This window comes from Aythya marila, assembly GCF_965140915.1.
Source record: "Aythya marila genome assembly, chromosome: 9".
Lineage (NCBI taxonomy): Eukaryota > Metazoa > Chordata > Aves > Anseriformes > Anatidae > Aythya > Aythya marila.
Window position 1 is genome coordinate 16,776,911 of NC_139050.1, and position 9,745 is coordinate 16,786,655.

A 9,745-nucleotide genomic window follows, 5' to 3' on the forward strand; every position below is an offset into this window, starting at 1 on the left:
CCCTCACTCAGCGCGCCGCTGCCCCGTTACCGAGCGGGAGCCCGAGGCTGGGGGGGCAGCCCCGGTCCCCGGTGCTCGGTGCGGGCAGCAGGGGGGGTCCCTCAGCCGCTGTCCCGCGGGGGGGGGCGCAGAGCGGAGGAGCCCCCTCAGCGCGCCCAGCCTGGAGCCCGCAACCGCCGCGCGTTGCGTGTGTGAGGCGGGGGTGACCGAGGGGCGCCCAGGCGGTGTTTTTCCCTCTTTTTTTAAACTGGAAAAGAAGCAAATCGCTGGGAATCCCGCATTTCGGCGCGGCTTACATCCCCCCCTCCCCGCCATCCCCCCTAAATCCCCACCCCCGCTCGGCGGCGGTGGCGGCGTTGGGGCAAACTTTCCCGAGGAGGGCTCCCCCAGCCCTACGTGAGGGGGGACACCGAGCTTTGAGGACGAAAAGAGCGAGTTTTGTGCGTGTTTTCCTTTTTTTTTTTTTTTTTTTTTTTTGGGGGGGGGGGCAGCGCCGTTTGCCCCGCATTCCAGCCCTTTATTATTATTATTATTTTTAACTCTCCTTCTCCTGCCGCCCTTCGCGAGCACGCCTCCCGCCCCTCCGCGGGGGCTGAGGGGGAAGGAAAAGGGGGACAGAGAAGCCGCACACACCCCCCCCCCCCCCCCACCCCACACACACACACACACGGGGGCCGCCCGCCCGCTCCCCGCCCGCCGCCGCCTCACACGGCGGGGCCCGGGGCGGGGAGGAGGGGAGGGGGCGTGGCCAACGCACGAGGTGGGCGTGGCCTCGCCTCGCCTCGCCTCGCCCACGCTGAGGCCGGGCGCGAACTCATCGCCGCAGTGACCCCCCCCCCCCCCCCCATCCATCCATCCATCCCATCCATCCACCGAGAGCGAGAGCGCGCGCGCGCGCGCGCGCGCCGCGCCGCCTGCCCCTTTAAGCGGCCGTGCCCCATTGTTTGCGCCGCGGCCAATGGGCGGCGGCGGCGGCGGCGCGGGCGGCCAATGGGAGCGGCGCGGGGCAGCGCGCGCGCCGCCCCCGGCTCTATAAAAGGGCCGGCGGCGCCGCGTGAGTCCCCACTGGCTCGCGCAAAGCCATCTTGGCATTGTTCTGCCCGCGCCGCCGCCCGCTCCGCCCGCGCCGCCACAGCCCCGCGCCCCTGCACGCCCCCGCCATGTCCGACACGGCCGTGGACACCAGCGCCGAGATCTCCGCCAAGGTGAGCCCTCACCCCCCCCCCCACTCCCTTTTCACCCTCTCCCTCATCCCCTTATTTTTAATTTTTTCCAATAATTCGCCTTTCTGCTTTTTTTTCTAAAAATGACTATTTTTTTATTATTATTTTTGAAATCGCGCCTTTTTTCCGTGCTCGCTCCGGTTTGAAGTTTACCCCTTCACCCCCTTACCCCCCCCCACCCCCCCCCACCCCTTCTTATTTCGCCCTCCGCCGCCGCTCGGTTCCGTGGCGGAGCCGCCGCCGCCTCGCGGAGCTTTCCCCGCGCCCCGTTTCTTTGTCTCCGGCGTGCGGGGGAAAAACGTGCTCGCCCCCGGGGCTACCGGCCCCAACCCGCCGCCGGGGGGGGGCTCCGGGACTCGGTGCCTGATGGAGGAGGAAAGGGGGGGGACCGTAGGGGAGAGGTATTGAGGGGGGGGGTCCCGGTAGCCGGCCCCGGTGGGGGGCTGGCGGCTGACAGCGCCGTCAAACTTGGAGCTGGTTTGCTGGGGGGGGGGGTCCCTATGGGGTTTTTTGGGGGGGTTTGGTGCTGTTGAGGTGCCCCCCGAGGTGCGAGGAGGGGGTGTTGTGGAGTTGGTGTCGGGGTGTTTGGGGTGCGGAGCCCCCCCCCCTGAAAAAGGAGGGTTTGGGAGCGCGGGGCTGCTCGGGGGAGCTGCTGGAGGAGGCGTCCCGTCGGGGGCACCTCTCGGTGTGTGTGTGTGTGGGGGGGGATCCGGGCCGGTTGCTAGTAGCGGGGCTGGCTCGGTGGGGAGCGGCTCTCCCGGGAGGCCCCGGTGCGGCTCCCGGCGGCCGCCTTTGTCTGGCAGCCGCGGCGGAGCGCCCCGGCCCCCGGGGGCCGTGGGGAGCCGGGCCGGGCTGGGGCTCGGCTTCCCCGACGGGCAAAGTTGCGGGGGAAGCCGGGCTTGGGGAGGGGAAACGGGAAAAGAACCGGGGAACCGGGGGGGAAGAGGGGGGTGGGGGGGAGCGATCGTGCCCCGGGGGAGCGCCGCGACCCGGCCGCTTACCGGGCACCGTGGGGGTAAAGCGTGGAGGTGAACGAGAAGAGGGAGGAGGGAGGGGGGGGAAAAAAAACGTAACGGAAGGAGAGGGGGGGTAAAGAAAAAAAAGCCCCCGAGCAGCGGGGTTGGTCGGATTTCGATTTCACTTCTGTTTCCCGCTCCGCCCGCCGCCCCCGCTGCGGGGCCGGTGCCGCTCGCACCGAGGGGGCGCCCGGCCGGGGGTGGAGGAAGGGGCAGCACCGGGGGCCGAGCTCCCCGTTCACCTTCCCCTGCCCTTTCCCGTGGTGGTGGTGGGGTTTTTTTTTTAAAAAAAAAAAAAAAAAAGCAAAAAACCCATATCCCCGCAGCAAGGTGACCCAAACCGGTTAACCGGGGCTGGCGGCGGGGCACCGGGGAGCACAGCTCCGACGGCTCCGTCCCGGGAGGCGGGGAGGGGAAGGGAAAAGAGAGGGGAGGGCTTTGGGGAAGGGGAGGAGGAGGAGGAAAGGAGGGGAGGGGGGGGGGGGTCCCCGCCCTGCCCGGGCGGCGGCTCCGCGCCGAGCGCCGCCCCCGGCCGCTGCCGCCGCCGCCGTGCCGCGGGGCGCCCACCACGTGCGGCCCCGAGCGCCGCGCGGTGCCCCCTGGGAGCCGGAGTCCGCCGGGGGAGAACTACAACTCCCGGCGTGCCTTGGGAGGGGTTGGGGGGGGAGGTGAGGGGGTGCAGCCGGGCCCGGCGCGCTGGCGGCCGGCCAATGAGAGGGCGCGGAGAGTGGCGCGCGCTTTTGAAAGGCGGGAGGGCGCGTGGCGGCGCGCGGGGCCCCCTGCTGGCGGGAGATCGGGGCCCGCGGCGCGGGGGAATAAACAGGGGCTGGGCGCGCCCGTAATTAGAGGCGCCGGTAATTAGCTCCAGAAGTCCCGGTGAGCGGGTTCTGGTGGTGCGGAGGGTGCTGGGCACGTGCGTGTTTGTTTGGTGTGTTTTGTTGTTTTTTTTTTTTTTTTTTCCCCCCCCGCCTTCCTTATCCAGGAGGGGGGAGGCACAGCGGGCTCCCTGCGGTGCTGTTGTTTGTGTGGGCTTCGTGCCGGGGCGTCCCGGTGGGCATTAAGCTGGGAACGTCTTCCCCAGCCCCGAAAAGGTCAGGGCTGGAGATGCGTGTCCAGCTGGAGTGCCCAGGAATGAGGTGTTCCCTGACCAGCAGCGCTTGCTGTTGGTGAACGGCTCCTTTCCGAGAGATTCATCGGTCGCAGCGAGACGTGGAAACTCTGACTGCTCCCTGCGCTCAGCGTTTAACTTTGGAAATGTTTGGTCGTGCTCGTGCTGGAGTGCCTGACGCGAGATAACACCCGCAGAAGGCGGCAGCATGGTGAGGCGTGAGAGGCGAAGTGGCTGCGATCTCCCCCTGGGTGTTGGGGGAGCAGAGGTCGGTGGCAGAGTGAGAACTGATGGAGCTGGGTGGCGTGGAGAGGAGCTGGCTGGGGACTGGCGTGTGCAGTGGAAACAGGAAGGAGCCTGTTTGTGTTGTGCCCCGGCCTCGTAGGATGCTGATTCGATGGGGCGAGGTTTGATCAACAGGTGTGGTAACCCCGGAGCTGGCTTCAGAAGCAGCGCCCGGTGCTGGCACGCGGCGCTGGGGCAGGGCAGCCCGGGCACCTCCGCCAGCAGCGTCCCTGCACGCCCCTCCGTGCCCAGGAACAAACAACCCGGTGGTCTAAAACCCCTGCGGCACTTACCCTCGGTGGTTTGAGCCCTCCCCAAACAGAGCAGCGGTCGCGTTCACAGCCCGTACCGGGTGGTGTGTTCCCACGAGGAAGTGACAGCGGCTCAGCAGGAGTGAAAGTGCCCGCAGCGAGCGAGGCGGCCGCAAAGGGCAGGCAGGAGGGGGCGAGGCCGTGCTGCTGCAGCGAAGCAGGGAGCTGCCAGCAACTCGAAACACCTCGTGGTCGCTGCCGAAGCCGGCCGTGGGGCTGGTTCTGGCCCTGGGGAAGGGCCTCTCTGCTTTCCTTGGCTGGGGTGGTGCTTGTGCTGAAGGATCTCGCTCCAGCTGATGGAGGAACAGAAGGGGAGGAGGATGCGAGCAGAGATGCCAGTGTTAAATCCGAGTGTTCTTTATGCGGGAACATAAAGTTGGATCCTCTCAGCCTGTTTGCCGAGCGACTTGGCATGACATTTTGACAGTGATCAATAGCAAAAAAAAAAAAATAAAATAACACACACACACACAAGCTCTCTCGCTCTGCTCATGGTGGAGGCTTGAACCAAAAGTAGCCGGGCACGGCTCTGGAGCAGCTATAAAAATAGGCTGCTTCCCCCACCCCATCCTGTTACGCTGGGAGATGGATCCTGGAGTCTCCTCTCCGCCGCTACAAGGAAGACCAGGCGTGTAATGCGCGCCGGAGGATTTTTTTCCCCGGGCAGGGCAGAGACCGCAGCCTCTGCTAATGAGTCCCTGGGATTTGTTCCTGCTGTGAAAGCACCGAGAGCAGCCGTGGACGCCTGCAAGCCCCGGGGCAGCGGAGCCCGTGCGTTGGCCGTGGCATTGCAGGAGCTTGCGTGGACTGTGCTAAGATGGGCACTCAGCCAGCGCTGCTGCTGCTGCTCGGCGTATGCAGGCAGCCAGCTCCGTGTGCTCGGAGGTGAAACAGAGCAGCCTCTTCTTCAGAGAGCCGCGCTCTGGCACATGCTCCCTCCTTTCCCCGGGAGGAGCCAGAATGTGGCAACCAAATAAATCCCAGGGCGAGTCAGTGCGAAGAGGGGAGTGAGCTCCCGTGCGCTCTCGGACTGTGTTTTTTTTTTTTCCTCACCTGATCTGCACCTTGCCTGACCCAGGCGGCTGGAATCTGGGTGACTCTTCTGCTTTTCTGCTCCTTCCAGGATCTAAAAGAGAAGAAGGAAGTTGTTGAAGAAACAGAAAATGGCAGAGATGCACCGGCCAACGGCAATGCTGTGAGTATGGCTGGGTCTGCAGGGGGAGGCAGCCCTCGCTCCAACGGCTTCTTTATTTTTCCTTCCCCTTCTTGCTTCTGCTGCGAGCTTGTCCCCAGCCCTGCTTGAGAGGTATCCCCTAGAAATGGCACCGCTGTGTGGAGCCATCGAGGGGTTTTAGGCTGAGCAGAAGCTCCTCTGAGCATCTATCAGCTGCTGGGTGTGCAGAAAGCAAGGTCTGGGCTTGGAAATCTTGGTCCTTTCCCCAAAAACCTTGCTGGGTTGTATCCCGTGCAGCCTGCCTTCTAGGCACAAGAGAAAGGGGGGTCAAAAAAAGAAGTGTATTCAGCCCTACAACCAGTTGAATGGGGAAACGTGCTGCGTACGAGCAAACCGGTTGGGTTTCTATTTTTAACGTGCTTGGGGGGGAATTCACTCGGCTGCATGTTAATGTGTCACAAGAGCCTCTGCAGTCTTTGTCTTGGCCTCCGAGCTGCAGCCCCGAGTTACTATAGACCTGATCCTTCATGCCTGGGCTGCCTGCGTTGTGTGGAGGCAGGCAGGAAGCGAGACGCGCGCCTGGGGCTCCAGCGGGCTGGTGCTTTAGGAAGGAAAGGTGGGGACGTGCGCTTCTGCTCAACATCTCTTCCCCCCCTTTCTCCCTTCCCCAGTGCATATTTTTTTTTAAGTGATGTTTTGTCTTGCCAAGGAGAACGAGGAAAACGGGGAGCAGGAGGCCGACAACGAAGTAGACGAAGAGGAAGAGGAAGGTGGCGAGGAAGAGGACGAGGAGGAAGAGGGTGATGGTAACTTTCCTTTTTCCCCCTGCCCCCGTCCCACGGCTGCATCCTGACCACCAGACCCCCGGGGGGGAGCAGCGGGGGCTGCAGGCACCATCTCTTCCCCGGGGTGGCTCCGGGCAGCCTGGTGCAGCGCCGGGGAGTGAAGTCAGCCTTGAATCCCTTCCAGCAGGTTGAGGGCAGATTCCTTCCTCCCTCCTCCAGCCAGACGGCCCCGTGCCGCCGCGCTGAGTAAGCGCCTTAGCTGTGCCGTGCGAGTAGGGGAAAAACCTGCCCTTGACTCCTGCCATCCCCACAGCTGCCACAGACACGAGTGGGATGGGATGCAGCCGGCCTGGGACTTTGACCCTTCCTCATCCAGTGTCCTGGGTTTCCCTGCCCTCCCCCGATTTGAGGTTTTGGTGGCCGCGGCCAGCAATCCAGCAGTGACTTCCCGAACCACTTCTCGCACTCCCCACTTATTTTTCCCTCCTCCTCCCTAAGATCTGCTTGGATGAACGACGTTGTTTATTTTTATCCGCCGTTAAGGCTGGAAGGAAACTGTTCTTGTTACACTGGAATGAACTTGAGGCCCGTGATGAGCTGTTACTGGGTTAATCCCCTGTGAATTTTCGGTTAAGTGCTGACCTACTAACCTGGTGGGTAGTTTTGCGGGAGAGGACCAGGGCAGATGGGGTTGGAAATCAAAGGAACATTGGACCAGCACCTACTTGGGCAGAATATACACGGGGAAACCTGCCTCCATCAGGGTGGTGCTGTGCTCCTGGCTTCTTGCTGCCCTTTGGGGACAGTTTCCTAGAGGAGCTGGGCACGGTGGCTCTGTTCATCCCCGGGATCTTTACCCATGAGGTCAGATCAGTGCAGTCCCAATCCCATTTTACCTGCAGCTCCCCTTCTGGCTGGAAGAAGGGCAATCCTCCCCTCCCCAGGCAGGGGGATGCGTGTGCCGCACGCGCATGTGTGCGGGGTGGAAGTGTTGCCTGGATACTGCTGTGAGGAGCCCGGGGAGCTGCGGTCCCACAGTGCCAGCCTCGCTCTCCCCAGCTGGCAGAAGCACAGGCACAGCTTGGCACCTTCCCCTGGCGGTGCTGGGATCCCATACCTCACTGGGATCCTTTGCAGGATCTGTCCCTGCTGCCCCTGGGTGATCCAAGCCCCAAAACTGCAGACCCACGGGCCACGGGCACCTCTTGCATCAGCTCTTTCCCTACCACTTGTGGGCAAACTCCATCCCCCAGCCGGCCAGCAGAGGGGATCTCGAGGGTATTTTCTCTTTCCTCACCCTTCTCCCCGTCCCATCTCGTAATTTGCTTTGCTTAAAGCAGCTCAAAGAACTAAAAATGCTCCCAAGCAGCTTGGTGCTGTCACCTGATGGTGCTGGCCGGCCCGGGGTGTGTGCTGGCTGGCGGAGCTAATCCGGGCCCTTCCCGCAGCGAGGGGCACGGCGTGGCCCAGCATATGCCAGGAGAGGGGAAAGGAGGATGGGCTGACCTTAATCCCCCTCTGCCTGTCTGTGTGTGGCTCGTGTGGCGGTGTAAAGCCAGCTTTACCGGCCTTAACGCTTCGTTTTAGCAGGGTCTCACGTTACGCAAGGCTCTGCGGTGGTTTTTCTTCCTCTGGTTTTGCCCCTAACCCCCCGATAACTCCCCCAAACTGGCCAAATACGATCAATTCTCATTCTCCTCGTTCTGATCCACTGGCCTACTTGAGCTCAAAGTGGGTCAAAGCCCAGAGCTCTCGGCTCATCCTCCTCTGGAGCCGCGAGATAAGTTGGGTAGCGTTTGTTTGCCGTTCTGATAATTAGAAAGTGTTCTGACTCAGAACTAATACGTTCTGGCTCTCTTAACTCATTAAAGATGGACTAATAGCTGCAAAGGGAAGCAGAAGTAATCTGGAGCGGTTAGGCGGAGCAGCCACTAGAAAGAGGTTTCCTCTTTATTTTTTTTTTTATGTGCTGTGATCTCAGCGCTCGGGGAAGGTGTGGATTTATTTTTTTTTTATGCTCCCGTTGCCTGTGGTGTGAGCCTGGCCCCCTGCAGCAAATCCCAATTTCCCCCACTGCCCGTGGGTCCGATCAGCTGGGGGTTGCCCTAAAACAACCCCCCTCTGCCCCGGGAAGGGAGCTGTGAGGATATGGGGTGCTGTAAGCACCAGGGGGGCTCACGTTCCTCCCCGTCTCTCCCGTGTGCAGGTGAGGAGGAGGACGGCGATGAAGACGACGAAGCTGAGGGAGCCACAGGCAAACGGGCAGCTGAGGACGACGAGGTAGGCAGAGCACCCCTTGTGTCCCGAGAGGGTTTTGGGGTGGAATCAGCAGGGTTGGAGACACCAGGCTGGGCTCCGGGGCCTGGATCCTGCCTGTGTGGTTCCCACTGTGTGCCCCTGGGGGATGCAGTCCAGTTCTTTATGTGCTGGCCTGGTTGTGATCACCCTGGGTTTGGGAACTCAGTGCTGTGGTGGGATGGGGCAGGGGTGCTCCAGCCCCAAAGCCAGCTGCCAGAGGCTTCGTGCCGTGAGGAACATTTGTGCTGCAGGGACAAGGCAGAACAAGAGCAGAGGGACCCAAAATCTCCTTTATTTCTGCCCACCCGGGTGTTGTCCCCTCCCCTAACGGCTTTACCTTTCCCCTCAGGACGACGACGTCGATCCCAAGAAGCAGAAAACCGACGAAGATGACTAGGCAGCAAATTATTATTATTTTTTTTTTTTTAAATAAGGAGGAAAACAAACCAACAAAAAAGGCCAGCGCGTCCTCTTCACCCTTGGGACCCCCCCTCCCTCCCTCCCTCCTTCCTCCCCAGCCCCCGCCCGTCGCAACCACCCCCCCCCTACACACACACACAGCCCTTCCTCCCCTATCCGCCGTGGTCATCCTCACCAAGTAGAGTGAACCCCCTGTCCCCGGCCCCCCCCGGCGCGGCGCTGCCACTCACCGAGCATACGAAACGATTCGCCCGTTAGCGGGGAGAGAAACCCCCCCCCCCCTCTCTCTTTTTCCCTTCCCCTCCGACCCCCCCCCGCCCCACAGAACCCCCTTACCCCAAGCACCAAAACTTCAAGGCCCTGCTTTCTTTCTTAAAAGTACTTTAAAGGAGAATTTGTTTGTATTTTTTATTTACATTTTATATTTTTGTACATATTGTTAGGAGGTCCGCCATTTTTAAGTGATCTCGGATTGACCAAAAGGGGGGCTTTGAAGTGTATATCTCTTGTTACCTATCTCTGACTTTACTTGTGGTGTGACCAGGCCCAAACCATTATCTCAAAGGAGAATAAAACAAAACCTTGTAAAAAAAAAAAAAAAAAGACAAAAATGCAAAAAAAAAAAAAATTACAATCTTATTCTGAGCATTCCAGTAACTTTTTTTGTGTATGTACTTTAGCTGTACCATAGATCGTGGTTTGTATGAGGTGGCAAGGCCAAAGATAAAAAGGTTTTTCTTTTTTTTTTCTGTCTATGAAGTTGCTGTTTATTTTTATTTTTTTTCTTTTTTTGGCCTGTTTGATGTATGTGTGAAACAATGTTGTCCAACAATAAACCGGAATTTTATTTTGCTGAGTTGTCCTAACAAGGCTGCCTCCCAACTGCTGCTTTTTTGTTTTTAGTTTTCATTTGTGTTCCTTTTCTTTTTTTTTTTTTCTTAATTTCTTCCTTTTACTTCTTCTTTCTGTCCTTCGTTTCTTTGGTTTTGAGTTGGGCTGGGAAGAGTTGGAGAGAGGATAGAGGGGCGTGAGGTGTTGGGGAATGGGGTTGGGGCTGCGATGTCCCTGTGCTGCTTCCAGGGCAGGAAAGGCAGCGGGATTTCAGAGCTGAGAAAGTTGGGGAGG

The 9,745-nt window shown here is 60.3% G+C and overlaps 1 protein-coding gene across 4 annotated transcripts; it reads left to right on the forward strand.

Annotated features, from left to right (window-relative positions):
* The first annotated feature begins 1,064 nt into the window (after positions 1-1,064).
* PTMA (prothymosin alpha) lies at positions 1,065-9,489 on the forward strand. 4 transcript variants are annotated; one of them, XM_082767343.1, is made up of 5 exons: positions 1,065-1,205; positions 5,067-5,138; positions 5,827-5,923; positions 8,109-8,182; positions 8,550-9,489. In XM_082767343.1, exons 1-5 carry the CDS (start codon positions 1,161-1,163, stop codon positions 8,595-8,597), a joined length of 336 nt encoding a protein of 111 aa, XP_082623469.1. In that variant the 5' UTR covers positions 1,065-1,160; the 3' UTR covers positions 8,598-9,489. The 4 variants fall into 4 exon arrangements, with proteins under 4 accessions (XP_082623469.1, XP_082623471.1, XP_082623470.1 ...); XM_082767345.1 differs by having other exon boundaries at positions 5,827-5,917; XM_082767344.1 differs by having other exon boundaries at positions 5,830-5,923.
* The last annotated feature ends 256 nt before the right edge of the window (positions 9,490-9,745 follow it).

Excerpts from the sequence above, each read along its gene's own strand:
- PTMA (XM_082767343.1), top strand. The coding sequence starts at position 1,161 with ATGTCCGACACGGCCGTGGACACCAGCGCCGAGATCTCCGCCAAG. Across the intron at positions 1,206-5,066 it reads GCGCCGAGATCTCCGCCAAG|GATCTAAAAGAGAAGAAGGA; the intron begins GTGAGCCCTCAC and ends TGCTCCTTCCAG. Across the intron at positions 5,924-8,108 it reads CGAGGAGGAAGAGGGTGATG|GTGAGGAGGAGGACGGCGAT; the intron begins GTAACTTTCCTT and ends TCCCGTGTGCAG.